Source organism: Amblyomma maculatum, chromosome 9, assembly GCF_055883805.1.
Source record: "Amblyomma maculatum isolate TAMU_Amacu chromosome 9, ASM5588380v1, whole genome shotgun sequence".
Lineage (NCBI taxonomy): Eukaryota > Metazoa > Arthropoda > Arachnida > Ixodida > Ixodidae > Amblyomma > Amblyomma maculatum.
In genome coordinates, this window is record NC_139352.1 from 28,744,935 (window position 1) to 28,760,826 (window position 15,892).

Sequence of the window (15,892 nt, forward strand, 5' to 3'; positions counted from 1 at the left end):
ACGAGTCTTCAGCTGGAGTGAAGATTGCTGGAAAACGTATCAACAACCTTAGATATGCGGATGATACCACTTTAATGGCAGAAAGTGAAGTGGAACTCAAGAGACTTCTGATCCGCGTACAAGAAGAGAGTGAGAAGTTTGGGCTTAAACTGAACTTTAAAAAGACAAAGATCATGGCGTCTTGCCCTATCAAGTCCTGGAGCATCAATGGACAAGAAGTGGAAGCTGTGACAGATTTTCTGTTCTTGGGCTCCAAGATATCTCGGAAGGAGACTGCAGCCATGAAATTAGGAGACGCCTGCTTCTGGGAAAGAGAGCAATGGTTAGCCTTGACCGCCTAGTAAAGAGCAGAGACATTAGTCTGCCAACCAAGATCCGTATAACTCGTGCTATGGTCTTTCCAGTTGTGATGTATGGATGCGAGAGTTGGACTGTGAAAAAGGCTGACCGCCGAAGAATTGACGCGTTTGAATTGTGGTGCTGGCGAAGACTCTTGAGAGTTCCTTGGACTGCCAGAAGATCAAATCAGTCGATATTGTCGACCATAAACCCTGACTGCTCATTTTAGGGTCAAATTTTAAAGTTAAAGCTCAGCTACTTTGGTCATCTGATGAGAAGAGAGGAGTCGCTGGAGAAAGATTTGATGTTGGGCAAGGTTGAGGGTCGCCGGAGAAGGGGTAGGCAGCGAATGCGTTGGTTAGATGGCATCCTCGAGGCACTGCAGATGAAGTTATGTGATGTTAGGAAGATAGTGAGAGACCGGAAAGCGTGGCGTGACATGGTCCATAGGGTCACGAAGAGTCGGACAGGACTGAACGACTAAACTGAACTGAACTGAATTTTTCTTGACCCGTTGTTCTGCGCTGTTCTGGCACAAATTTGACATACCGCCACCGTGAAAGAGTTAGGCTGTGATGATGATGATGATTTATTGACTAATTTTTTTGTAACGTGTGGGCACCGTTTTGGTGCCCCAGTCGTAAGAAATGAAAAAAAAAGAGCAAAGACTACACAACACCCATCTAACACTTTGGTGACGGCAGCTCCTTCTGTTATTCAATACAGGCATACTGGCAGGTCATGCAAGCCTCAGGCTGTATAAAAAAATGAGCTAAGCAACAGTAAGATGAAAACAAAATTTTATTGCTGTGTCCTTATAGATATTCAGAGGCTCCTCAAAACTTCACTGCATTGACAGCGAGATAATGCCAAAGTTACAGTAGAGCCATGCAGCTCCTTATCGCGCATGATACTGAGCTTATGTCTCGCACTACAAGCTCTATCATAATGCTCTTAGATTATTATATTGAAGCAGCTTTAAACCCATGCTTGTTAAAGCGATAGCCATAAATTTAATCTATAGCATCATGCTCGCATGCAAGGCTTCTGATAGCCGTTGGGAATGTGATGTGGGCTACAGTAGAAATCTGTACCTGCATGGTACAGATTTCTACACAGAAATACAGATTGTACAGAAATCTGTACAAGCAGTTGTGCAATAATACTTTTAGTGTGTTGCAAATGTTTTTGTGCTATGTTTCTGTATAGCAGTGCTTTTCTTACTGAAGGCTAACATTTGGCATGCTATACCAAAAACCCGTACCTCCTAATTACAGCTGTGCAGTTGGTGCTTTTAGTGTGTTGGTAAAGTGTTTGTGTTCTGCTTCTGCATGAAAATGCTTTTCTTCGTTGAAGACTAGCATGTGACTTCTTTAAATCGTTTCAGATGCCATTTGCTGTAGTCGATTTCGTAGGCCAACATGCAGCAGCACTTTGAGCATGTGGGCAAAAGTTCCTTTGGCTAAACTGTCATCTAAGGAGAAACAACAGCAACATCCCTTTGCGTTCTCTTTTCTTTGGCTAAAAGTAAGTATTTTATCATTATCTATATTAATAATAATCAACTATGATTGTCAGTTTTGAAGTTGTTTGAGCATCATAAGGTTTTAAACACACAGTACTTCCCTTGAACAGTAAAGTTTCTAGCTTCTTTACATGTAGGATGTAGCACTGGCTTAAACAATCCTTATACAGCACCATGTTACTTTTTGTAATTGTCCCTTGAACTAAATAGCTAGTATTTTAGGTTTACATGATCGTCCACTTTTAGCTTGAATATGGGAATGTGTGGCATGCACTTTGTGAAATGCCATTGCAGCCGTCGCAGCCGTGCATCAAGGCTAAGTGGCTTGTTTGTAGAGGGACCAGCAGCTGCAGCTTCCCGTCATCTGCCTCTTTGCTCGGATGTGCAGACGAGCATTGAGGAAAATTGGCACCAGAAGCTTCTGTGTCACACCTGTCTGTGTTATGGTGTGCAGACGCAGACTGATGCAGAATGGCTCATGTGTAGAGGAACCAGGAGCTGCTACTTAACGTCCTTTGCCTCTTTACTACGGTGCACAGCCGTGCATTGAGGCTAAGTGGCTTGTGCATGGAATGCCCATGTGCTGTAGCTTCACGTTGTGTGCCTCTTCACTCCGGTGCGTAGGTGCGTATCTACACAAAGTGGCTTATGCGTAGAGGGACCAGGGGCTGCTGTGTGACATCGTCTGTGTATTTGCTATGGTGCGCATCTGCGCATTGAAGCACAATGGCTCATGTGTAAAGGTACTATGAGCTGCTGCTTCCTGCCGACTGCCGTTTACTACGGTGCGCAGACACGCGTCGAGGCAAAGTGGCTTGTACGTAGAGGGACCAGGAGCTGCTACTTCACATCTGGTATGGTGCGCAGCTGCGTATTGAGGGTGCTGGGGAAAAACATACCGGATACAAATACAGGAGGGTACGCACGAGCTGACCTTGAGGGGCCCAGCTCTCACAAACACTAGGTGGAGGTTCCTAGTTCGGGACCACAGTGGCAGTAGAGAGACTAGAGGCTGCTACTTCACGCTATCTGTCTCTTCGCTACGGTGTGCGGCTGCGATGGACGCAGTGGCATTTCAAAAAGTGCGTGCCACGCATTCGCGTGTTCAGGCTAAGAGTGGATGATTGTATGCATGTTATAGCTTTGTTATTCCTAGAATGAAGCTAGGCAAAGTTGGATAAATTACAGCGCACTTCATATGTGGCCAGCAAAGAAAAGCCTCTCCAGAAACTCAGATGCATTCAATGTCATATGATCCTTATTCATATACATGCTACTGACAAGTCAGATTATTCACTCTCAGAAATGTCAAACAACCGAGGGTGCGTCTGTAAAAGTCTAGCTTGCTCTTTCTCTTCAGACTTGAGTCAGATGTGTGTTCCATTACTCTGGGAAGGACAGGTGTGAACCTTGGAATTTTAAGCCAGCATCAAGTATGCTATGGTCGTTTCAAGGCAAAATGGTACTAATAACCATAACTTTATCCCCTTACATTAGTGTTGTCAGACACTGAAATATTAGTTTACTCTGCATTGTTTTTGTCTAGTTGATGTGCAGAGATGTAGACATATTTATATGACTTGGAGTGGTAGACTTTGCACTGAGAAACATGGTCGTGTTATCTGATGTGTGTTTTCATTCCTTTAAATATGTTCATTTCTATATAACATGCCGTTGTGAAGATGGTAAGTTCTTTTGTCTAATCCTGCAAAAAAGCAGCAAAGGGCTCCCAAATCTTCCACAAAGCAGTGTGATATCTTCACTAGCCTTGATATTACAAAAAACATGCAGTATCTGTTAAAGTAGCTTCCTATGCCGTCCCCCCCTCCCCCCCCCCCTCTCCTTTCTTTCCCGTTAAAATGAGGTGCAGCGAACACTAACTCTAGCATTGGTAATGCCGTAGGCCCTGTCCTAAGCCAGTACTCCAATGTCGATACCATTTTTATAGCTATGGCTGTTGCTCAACATTAATGTACGTCTTTTATACACTTCTTATTACTGATATCTTACCCAAGTGGTGGTTTATACCATGGGGGTAAAAGTCTTTGGACTGTACGTCCGTAGATTTTGGACTAAAATCGCGATGTAAACGAATTGTGACCTTATTTCTCTAGCACACATGCGAGTGTTATGCGCTTTGATAGCAGTTTCTATGGTCCACACATTTTGTCCCCGATAACATAGGGGCAATATCTGGGCCGTCCTTGGGCAGAGGCATCTCATTCGGGCCCCACTGCCTTCCCCCTTAAATCAGGTACAGTGTTTCTTGTGAACAGCTGTAAGCATCTATAAACTCCATATTTTTTTAAATTCGTGGTGCCTAGTTGAGGAATCCATGTCATGCATGCACAGGCGGTTGCCAAAATTACGCAATAATATTTCAGTAACTATTTAACATTCATGGTGTATACTGCCGGTAGTACTTCAGGAGCTTATGGTTATCAGCTTTTTTTTTGTGTTTTGTGTAACTGTAAACCTTGCTATTGTAATGTCAAATATAGCACTGTCGGTAAACAAATAACTTTAATTTTAACTCTTGTAGAAGGATTAAAACCGCACTGTCACTGTGGTTGGCTATGCTTCCAGATTGGGCTTTGGCCACATGTTAGATATCTATCTTTATCCTGATGCTGCAGCTTGCATACTATCAGTTATACCAACATTAGTTACTTCGTCACGGCTGCTCTAAGGAGACGCTGTCTAGACGCTTTCGCTAGCCTATACGCTGATGTCGACATACCCCTGACACGCTCCGGGAGTGTCTTCGGGAAGGGTGTATAAAACTATCAAAACGATGTTCAGTTTACGCAATAAAAAAGGTGACAATTTTAAATGATGTTATTATTGATCACTTCCTTTCATAGCTGGAACAAGGACTTTAGAAATTTGTCTGTTAAGCCACTCAAAATGCAAGTTTCCGTCACTAATGCGTACCTGTGCAATACTGCGAAGCTCTGGCTTTGCTTTATGTTAATATGCAGCATTATTCATGCTTATTTTCTCTGCATGTGCACTCCATGTCTTGGCCATTGCTGAATGCACATTGCAGCACTCATTTATAACATGTATGTTTGGTCAGAGCGACATGTTGAAAAAGACGACATGAAAACATTAAAATACTGAATGCCAGGTTCGGGTCAAACTACGTTTGTATCATTTAGTATTCTGCATAGGTTTTACGGCGGTTATATGACCTTTCTACGTAGTATATGACCGTTCTGAATGGAGATGCCCACATATAGTGCTATCTGGAAAAAGCAAATTAGGAAAACAGAAGTTGCCCTTGGAGATAACTAATCAAAGTTAAGCACAGATAACTTGAATTTCATTTTCCTTTCTTTTGCAGGAGGAGCCCAACTTGCTCTTCCCAGCTTAGACCTGCAAGAGAAGCAACAGCTTATCGAGCGAGAGCGCAGGAGAGTAGCGACTCCCGGAATACCGGCCTGTGGAGGCCGCCTACACAGGACTCGATCACCTCCTGACCAGTTCCCAAATATTAGGATTCAATAAATACATTTTCCTCCTCCACCTCCCCGATGGAGGTCATGGCCAAGGATATTTTTAAAAACAAGTAGATTGTTAATACTCCAGTTGGCCTGCGTTTTACCATGCCATTCCGTCTGTTTTTGTATGCAGGTTTAACATGAATATTTTTTAGTGTAGACTATGCAATGTTTGCAATAAAGCCAAAAAAGAATCGAAAATTCTGTTTTTAAAACCACGCATGCTGGTATGCCTATGCACTTTGCACGTTTTCACAGATGGTACATTTGTGTAAAGCTCAGCTAGCATATGTGCTTCTGGGATGGGAGTTTTAATTGCACACTGCTGTTAAGTGCTTTGTTGTGTTAAAGTAAAGCAGACAACAGCAAACGCGAACCTGTTAAATATACTGTTATCTGTTTTTCCGCCACGACAAAGGCACTGAGCACTAGTATGTGACTGAAATTTCCATGGCACATGCTTGCTGACCTTTATACGAGTGCTATAAGCAAGTTTTTACACCAATAGCGGGCCCTGCAAACAAGTTCCGGGAGACGTCTGAATGTCGCCTCCGGCTGTCCGTCGGACGTCCGTGAGATGCGATCCGGATGCACAAACGATAGTTCGATGGTTGTCCGCTGTACGTATGTCGAACATAACCGGATAACATAACGTCCGAACCTCCGAAAACGGACCTCCGCTGGTCATCCGTCGGACGTCTATGGCCCTCTGGATGTCTATTGTCGTGCACCTCTACCACACGGCGCACTGGCGAAGTAAATGATAGAAAATATCAACAAACCTTCTCTCCTATCTCGGTGAGGTCGCCACCTGGAAACGTGTTGATGTCCATAATGAGCTCGCATGCTTCCAGCACGCGCCTGTACAACTTTGGATCGTACGGCTTCCCAAACAGGATGTTGTCCCGAAGTGTGGCGTTGAATACAGTGGCCGCTTGCGGCACATAGCCGATGCTGCCCTGGGCATTGCAGCGAAGTTAGATTAGCCTTGAATTTGCTTTCCAATCCTACGCGTTAACAGTGTGACTTTTTGGATACATCACATACAAGAAAACTATTTTAAAACACTTCAAATTACTGAAAATGTTACAGACGTCATAAAACCGGAGTGCGATAGCGTTATAGGCAAAGCTGCTGCTACAGTATTCTGGCAGTGCAGCCCTACGTGATCTTTGTTTTTGGTTAACTGTTATTTTTGAAAGCTTTTTAGCACGTATAGGTCGATGTGGACTCAACTTACAGCTATCGCTGTTGAGCTCGTTACGCGTCCACCGCGCCTTGCCTGCTAGCTTCTGCCTTACCCGCAAACTTCGTCATATTACGTGACATCACTACTTCACATCCGGCGGCCAGTTGACCTTGTTAGCCCCCAACACCTTGAGCACCTGCCTACTCAGCCATATCACGTATTCTGACAAGGTCGCGCACCCCTCTGATCAATAGGCGCAAGGCGCTGTCATGCGCCCTTGGAACATCATCCTTTTTATCAATGATTAAACTCCTTGGTACCGCCTGATTTGGGCTCAAGGTCGCTCTATTTTACACTCGTAGACTAGCTCTGATCGAGCAATATGTCAACATCGCGTATGATCATGGTCGTTGGCCTACATACGCCAGTGCAAGGCAAAAAAAAAAAAAAAACTTCCCACATTTCTTTGATCAACCTAGTGTTCTACCAACATCGAAGGAACTTGTATCAGGGACCTTCCCAAACTCATCCAACCAACTTAATTTTTACAGCAGTTACAATTGTTTACTCTGGGAAACTACTCGGTTGGCCTCAGCCCCCTTGGGCGTACTCACACTGATGCGCATGGTTCCTTCGACGCAGTGCAAGTCTCCCAAGATGGCGGAGAGAAGGGTTGACTTGCCGCTCCCTACAAATCCCACGATGGCAACTAGGGAGCCTGGAGAAACACTCAGGTTGATGCCCTTCAGGGCCGGCGGGCACTCTTCATTGGCTTTTCTTGCGAAGGTGCAGTCCTGCAGGAATACTTCACCTGCAGGAAAACGCCTTTCTCTGTTGTGGGATAGCTTTCGCAAGACATTTTAAATAATACCAAAGCATACAACTCAAAATACCGAGTACTGTCCCCGAAACGTCTCCCTCTTTTTTCTTTTGCACGTGTTACATGGACACTATATGAATTTGAAAGTAAAAGGACGAAAGAGACGGACACACAGCAAGCAAAGATAGTATGACACTGATGTGTCAAAATCGACTATTAGTACACACCTATAAATATTACATAGGTCTATCTGGAGGGTCTTATAGATCTGTGCTAAGCAGTTTATCATTTTAATCTAACACCATTGCCGAAAACGTCGATAAAGTGTGAGAGTGAAGTCTGACAACGATTGCGTCTTGTACAGTGTTGTGTAGACAGCGGTTCTCAACAAAATGGTTTCAATGAAAACACTTTTTAACATGCGAACTGCTGTTAGGAGAGCGGTACGAAGATAAATTTTGCATTGGCTGAATCTATCAGGAAAAAGAAAGAAAAAGCCACTTGGTTACAGCTATTAAATGAGGGACCAGTTAATTCTGTTCCAGCTCTTAAATTGTAAGAAATAACTATAGGAGACAACCTCAAATGGGACACCCGCCCTGACAACATTTCGGCGAAGGCGTTTAATGAACATTTTGTTAGCAGAAATTTAAAATGCACAACTCTTGATGTCAAGTTGAATGGATGCCACTCTCTAGTCAGACCGATGCTCGAGTATGACTCGATAGTATAGGGCTCGTACTCTAAATAAGGGCAGTTTTAAGCTATAGCGCAACTATCGTCTTTCTGCTACCAGAATGTTTTTTTTTTATTACCGTGCATGTTCGGTCACTAACATGCCAAGCCAGCTCAACTTGGAACCCCTTAAGTACGCTGTCAGGTCTCTAGGCTGAAATTTTTTAATATGCTCTACTTAAAAAAATCTGGTTTTTCAAGTGAAGCTTATATTTTGCTGCACCTCAGTGATCCGATGGACGGAATCACTGCAAAGTAGTACGCTCATATTTCGACAGGACCAAACTTCATCCGAACTCAAATTTTCCTCTCAAACACTTCAGCGGATGGGTTAGAATCTATTTCATCGTTGAAGGCTCCAATTAAAATGTCCTTGGTGCATTGTTATCAGAACAAACGTGATTGTTTCCTTCTCCTGCTTGGGCAGCGCTGCAGCCTACAGTATTTGGTAATAAATAAACGTGCTACGTGAATCCTATCTTTGGTTGGGTATTTTTCTGCATTTCCAATTAAGTTATCATGTGTTCTTTGTTAAAAGATAAAACGGACAACGTGAACATCACCGAAATAAAGTGACTTGATGAAAGAAACAGTGCAATCCTGTGTTCCCTTGGAGAATATTCTTTCCACTGTGCGCCAAATCACTCGACCCTACACTCCTCTATATCAGTCCACACTGAGTGCATTGAGATCCAACTCGACACATGTCCTTTTTTGCTACATCATCGATTTCGATAGCTCGGCCGCATTCCGTTTCCGGAGCGTGGTCGGGATAACAATGCGCACGGGAAACAAGGAGTGTGAACAGACAACGTTGTACGTATAGGCAATGTTGAAAGACATCCTGAGTGAAAAAGCTCGCTTGCAAATAGTTTTCAATTTCGCTTGGATCCAAAGTTCTATTTACGTACGCTAGCCCTATTACCAACTTATCCGCGTGACTATAATCAAGGCTGGAACGTGAGCAATACTGCACAGTGCAAGGACATGCAGCATCGTCTGTCTACTAGAACCAAAAGGGACCGCTTATGTAGAATGTTTTTTTAATTCTTAAGAATGTCAGCGCAGATGAGCGTTAACGTGGATTATATAGACGTGTGCTACTGAGGCACGAATAACTATTTAGTGAGTGTCTGAGTGTCTGTTCTTTCAAGGTGGGAATATGTATTGTAGATCACTAGGGATTTCCTTGGTGTTTACGTGGAGAATGTCATAGAAAACAGTAACCAGAATTACATGCTCATAAAATCTCCTTTTACGGTCTGCATACTGTTCCTGTGATGTTCTACATCCTATTTTATTTCTGCAACTCCACATGCACACTCCAACAATATCAGACACATCGTAAAAGATATTGCCTGTAAAGATGACTTTTAATTTTCTCAAGATACCAGATATGTTCCGTGCTGGGTAAAAATCCTACTTCTTTGACCACGACAGCTCATGGTTTTATGTATTGTGGTGGTGCCGGGGTTAGGGCGCTCAACTGCTGTTTCCAAGGATGCAGGATCGAATCCAGGCTGCGGTGGCCGCTTTTTGACGAAGGAGGAAACCTAGGCGCCCGTTTGCTGTGCGACACCAGTGCCCGTTAAAAAAACTCAAGAGGTCGGAATTTCCGCAGTCCTCAACTACGGCTTCTCTCATAGCCTGTCACTTTGGGGTTGTTAAACCCCATGAACCAAATCATGTTCAAAGCCTTTAATTGACTATCTCCAAAGTTAAAAAAGTTCACTCGACCATAGAAAGCACCTAAACAGAGGGAAACATTAAGAACAAAATAGCAATTTTGTTGGCACTCGAAATTTCGATTTACCTAAATTAAAAAACTCTTACAGCTTAGCCATGACATGCAAACACAGCCTTTCAGCTGCCACTGACGTCATTTTAGTGTTTTTACACTAGTGACAAGCCATTAAATCTGCAAGTACAAACCAAATGACTAGTTTTGTATATGGAAATTACCAGTATGTGCGCTATATGTGACCAATTTAAGTGTCACAGAACTAAACTACTTCAAGGCTGGTGAGGCTTGGGAAGTGGGCGTGATCGATTTTAATGCGTAAGCATTGTATGGCTGTCGACATTTTCGTGTCCGCAGAATTTGTCATCACTTTTACGTTCGAACGAAAAGATTTATGAGAAAACGAATGCTTGCTTTAGATAGAGGATGAAAAAATCTCGCTGGTTAAAAGAATTGGCGCATGTTGGTTAATTTGGTCATTAATTAAAACCAGTTAAGTCAGTCAGAAGTCCAAATAGCCGGGAGGGGTAATAGCGACATCCAAATGAAATCACGTGGTACTTGACTTCCGATGGCGGACAATTTGACATGTTTGAACGTTAACAAGCGGAAAGGGCATGATTTGCTTGCACAAATGGGTGGTAATGGTTAGAAAGGGTTTAAAGAGAGATAATAAACCGACTTCAGTCTGACAAATGCAGAGATCACTGCAGAATTAGCAGTGAAGAAATGCGAAATCCTGACCTTTGCTGCTGCACACGGTACATCGCGCGCTCCTTGCCGAACACAACCACCGTTCCGTTTAACGCATCGAGTGCACCGGCGTTCTATAATTAGTTTAAAAGAAAGAAAAGGAGCAGTATCTGTCACTCGTGGGATCCCGCTGACACATCTCCCAGACATACAGCAACGCTCAGGCTTACACGTTTCTCCAGTGCTGATTCTGCAGTGTTCTCGGAAACTGTTTTCTTCCCTTCCTCTCTGGTTTTTCAAAACGAAACAACAGTAATGTTGACTGTCTGATTGAGGTGAAATATAGATGTGTTCATCCCTGGTAAACCTCAACTTGGAATGTGACACCTTCTTTGAGCGATATATAAACGTATTCAGTGCTTAGAAAACGAAAAACCAGCATACCTTTTTGAACGCACGAGTCCGTTATTAATTTTTGGTCGTCCGATATTTCCTCGCCGGTGCAAAGTGTGAGTACTCGGTTCAGTGCAATGAAGGTCTGCGGGAAGAGGCACAGGGCTATGAATACGGGGCTGAGGGCAAATTCCACACTAGTGAAGTAATCGACCTTAGCACCGGCTCCTGCATAGCTTAAATGTCCGTCACATCAGCCTCTCTTTGTGAATAAAACAAAATCATGTCGTTGACGCACAGTTGTTTAGGGTGAAAGCAGTCAAAAGCTTGAACTGCGGAAACATTGCAAAGGAGTTATATAAAACTGTACAATACAGATTTTGAAACCTCACGGTTTTCAAATATGTCTACACATGTTCACACTCACTCAACCTCTGTTGCTGGTTTTTCTTACCGACAATCATGTTTACTGTTAATGATTGAAATAAATTCATTATTATTTTTATTTTCTGGGCTGGAATCTTTCTCAAAGGTTGCTCATTAAAAACCATTCGCAGTGTCTGCCCCAGTCACACTTTCCTGGCTTACCATATGGGCTCAGGTGTCACCAAACAAATTAGCATGTTCCTTCCCACATCGTTCGTGCAAAACGAAATATGAGAAGAAACAATTCTAGTCGCCTAAAATAGACCTTGTAGCGAGTACCATGACCTACGACTGATTAACAAGATGACTTTTCTGCTCAACCTGAAAGCTCCCTGATGGTTTTAGATTAGTTTATTCGGAAGCCTAAAAAAAATTCGCTTTTATAACCAGTATAGGATTGATTCCTCTGTAACACTTGTTTTTGAAGAATAACGTTTCGTGAAGGCACCGCAGAGATGTCATTCGCTATAAGGACAGCATAAAAGATCCGTCCCGCACCTAACGAATGCGCACAAAATTAGCTGATAAAACCATTCACGTGTATGGGGTGTAAGCATATTTGCAACAAGAATATAGTGTCACTTCGTAGCGACGACGCAGGTGGCAAAAGAAGAAAGACTAAGGGAAGACGGCTGAAAGAAGTTGCCACTGCCGGAAGCTTGCACCGATAATCTGATGCACGACGTCACACCCCTATTCACCCATGCACCGAGCCACCAGCGCTCTCTTTATTATTATTATTATTATTATTGCTTTCTGAGCTATGCACGCACTCGGATTTATTTTCAGGCCTTCGAGAGAGTTTTGTGCCCTCCTTGCTTTCTTAAGGATTTACTTGTCCATATGCTTGCCGCTTTTGGAGTATGCGTCTGTTGTTTGGTATGGTACTTGCAAATCGAATTTTGATAATGTCTACTGAGTACATCATAAGTTTTTAAGCATATTTTAAAATCGCCTCTCCTGCACAACTTCCACTTCTCGCTCCACCAGGAGTAGCCCGCTGTAGCTTCGTTCTCCTAACTGCCATCGTATCAAGGCAGAGATCCTTTGCTTCTAAAAATTCCTTCATGGCCGCATTATGCGCTCTGAGATCCTTGAGTGTATCCTACTGTGAGTTTCGCAGTAGAGCACGAGGGGATTAAGACCATTTGAAGACTCTCCTGATTTCAAGACACGCCCGAGTGAATTAAGCGTGCAGTAGAACGCAGTCCGAAAACTGTCTATGTGGATGCCGCTCTATACGAGCATAATCGAACGCAGCTGCAGCCGTGGTGGTTGTCTCTTCTTACACAGAAGTCTTCTTATTCGCTTGTGCTTTTGCTCCTTTTTAATTTTGTATATTGTCTCCTCAACTCATTCTTACCTTTTTTAAACTGTTTTTATGTATATTAGGACTTTAAGCTGTGCATTTGTACTTTTTTGTTCCCGTTCAATTTTTGTTTCGTGCATTGCATTTCACTGTATTTCTAGCTTGTATTTTAGGGAATACATATTCGTTGGCTCTTGACACGGTTGATTATGTTCTGTATAATTCTGTATTATTATATTCAACTACAATTTCTGTCTTTTCTCTGTTGATCGCTTTTTTGTGATTTCTTCTATAAGATATGTTCCTCACCGCTCTCAATGTCTACGCAGCTTTATTTATTTATTTTACATGTACTGCCAACCTTATGCAAGGTCTTGGACTGGAGTGAATGGCCATGACCAAAGAGAACCTGTACATATGGCAAGAAAGTGCAATCAAGTGTGTTAACGTCTGCGTCTTTCTTGCTGCTAAATAATGGACCAAGCGAATTTCGCATGGTTCCTTTTACAACGCTGCATTGTGATCGGGAAAAAATGTGTCAAGGGTGTAAATGGTGGACATAGGGTACAACAACAGGTTCACAGCAGATTGCAATACGTTTTCATTTTTACGCAGGAGTGCGTCTGTGAACCCATCAAGAGCGGAGCATTCAACAGTTAGGGCATCCAGTGCTTTCCAGTTTCGTGTCGTCTTGGGAAAGAAAAAGGGTTCTTGAGCACGTTGGTTTCGCACGTGAAATCCTAGACCTTTTCGCTATGGAATGATCGAGTAATACGCGCATTTGCGGGTTGAATGTATCGGTTTTGTTATTGTTCAATCTATATTTCACTTTTTGTGTTATTTCGCTCTTTTGTCTCTCATCTCTGTATGTGAAGTTCTGCTGTGCGTTTGTTATTCTTATTTGTGCTGCAGTGTCAAGATTACATGTTTGTCCCTGCTCGCGTCAAATAAAGATCGACTTTTATTATTATTATCTTCATCAATATCTGTCTCACCTGACAGTGGAAAGTTTCTTCGATTACCAAAGCGTTAAAAAGAAGCTATGCAGATGTTTATTTCTTTGCAAAGATGTATAAGGCGAAACTCCGGCATGCACCAGCCGGAATTGTTGAACACGAATCATTTTGCTGCTCTTACCTGCAGTACACTTCAATCTCTAGATTAGTATGGATGGAAATTATTGTCCTGGCTATATTCAATCATTTCTACATCGAATAAAACGCTTTAGAGGCCACGTTTAAAGGCAATTTGAGCGCTTAGTCCTCCTAATGTGACAGTCTGAGTTAATCATCGCATACATCGACAGGGTTGGTTATGAACTTAAACAAGGCGATATGACCGCCGCTGTCTTACGAAAGAAGTAACCATCGCGGTGCGTTATTTGTCGCCAGCCAGGGCAGTCGTTTACTTCCGGGGATGGGGCGAAGTGCAAAGCGTGCGGGATAATGTGAAGCAAAGCGGACTGCTGCTGAGCGCGGCCGAAGGGAAAAAGTAGTTGTTGTTTTGTAGCGAAGGGTCCCAAAAAATTTCGACGATCCATGTTTCTGAAGTATATAAGCCCAAAAGCAACAGATGCAAATGTTCATCAAGGCCTGATCCGACCACGGTCTAACCGCAAACTCTTTTCGATTCGGAATGTTTGTTATTTGGATGACATGTTTTTATCACATCACCGTCCTCATAAACAACGGTAAGAAAACAATGAACGCTCGTTACAAATTGGGGTACGTGGTATAATCTTTCACAAGGATGCGCCGTAACGTTTCGCTTTTCGGTGGGGCAACTAATATTTTGCTCCAGGCCCTCATGCTGTGCCTACGGAGCTGTTTTATGCATAGATTAACCTTTATACGAACTTGTCTCTGTTCATGTGCCTGGCGGTAGGATATGCCACATAATCCTAAATCTGGGATTACGCCTCCGCTGTTGGGCAAGAATTCAACAGAGAGCAGTGAGAAAAGATGCTATCTGTAACCGTTCCACAACTCTCTGCATTCGCCAAGGCAACGCCAATGCCCGCCGGAAGGTTCCTTTAATGAGCTTGCCTGAAGTTACTAAAAACTACCCAATCGCCAATCAGCCTTACAATCAAAGTAAAAAAAAATATGCTTTGATAAAACTGAAATCAAAAATTAAAGAGCGCTGCAGAATCTGCATTGGAGTGGAGTATTGCGAAAGCAAGGGATGCTGCTGCTGGTTGCTTCATGGTTGCTGCAGGTCGCTTAATTCCCGTCTTGTTCGCCAATTTTAGTATTCGGTGCTTTCAAATTGAGCGCCAATCCCTTCCTATGCCCTTTTGCGGCTCTACTTCCGGTGGCGTGACGTCACATCCTTGATTTCACTCTAATTGATTGCCTTAATTTACTACGTTAGTGTTTGGTAGCTTTGAATTGCGCGCCAATCCCTTCCTTAATTGACTAATTTCATTACTATTTTAGTATTTGATACATTCAACTGTGACGCCAAGCATTGACTGATGAGACCATTTTCGCCTTTACATTTACATTTTTGCCTGTTACCTAATTAATTTATTGGCCTAATTATGTTTTCGGCAACAACATTACGTCACTCTCTATCGATTGACAATACTTAATAACGTCTACCACTTCTCAATTACTCACAACTGCTGCAGACACGATTTTGCTGACGCGGCCTGCTGACGCGGTCTGCGGACAGAAATCTGTGAACATATGAAGCACGCGTTCGCATTAATAAAATGGGAATAAAGGAAAATGCATAAGACGCGTGCACAAGATAAGTTAGACACGGACGACGGACGTCTCATCTTGTGTACGCGTCTTTTTCATTTGCTGGTACTACTATTTTGTTTCATTTCAAGATACACCAACTAGTTCAAGAACTTGCTCTTCTGCACCTCATTTAATAAAATTGTCGAAGTGCTCGGTTGCGAAACATATTCTGCATATTTTGTTTTCTACAGAAGGAAGACACATCGCACTGCAGTTTCCCCTTCCATAAATGCGCTGTGCAGCCATTCATGCAATTTATTTTTTTAAATATTATATTGACAAGGTATTCAACAAAATAGATTAATTTGTTTTTCAGACTGCCCGTATGACATCGTTCTACGTGTCTTTATCGCAGACCGCTAAACGAGCGCAATAAGCCACTTTATTCCAGGTAATCAATAGAGAGCGATGTTTTCATTAGCTGGAATAAAGCTGTAGTGATATAATATTGGACTACCTAGCAAAACGA

The 15,892-nt window shown here is 42.8% G+C and overlaps 1 protein-coding gene across 1 annotated transcript in view; it reads right to left on the bottom strand.

The window, feature by feature from the left end:
* LOC146178707 (multidrug resistance-associated protein 1-like) overlaps positions 1-15,892 on the bottom strand; it is a 100,495-nt gene that overhangs the window by 39,198 nt on the left and 45,405 nt on the right. The window contains exons 13-15 of the mRNA XM_084579791.1: positions 10,990-11,083; positions 7,171-7,367; positions 6,150-6,326 (exon numbers count right to left, since the gene is read on the bottom strand). Coding sequence (XP_084435917.1) covers positions 6,150-6,326; positions 7,171-7,367; positions 10,990-11,083 — 468 coding nt within the window. The remainder of the gene's footprint in view (positions 1-6,149; positions 6,327-7,170; positions 7,368-10,989; positions 11,084-15,892) is intronic.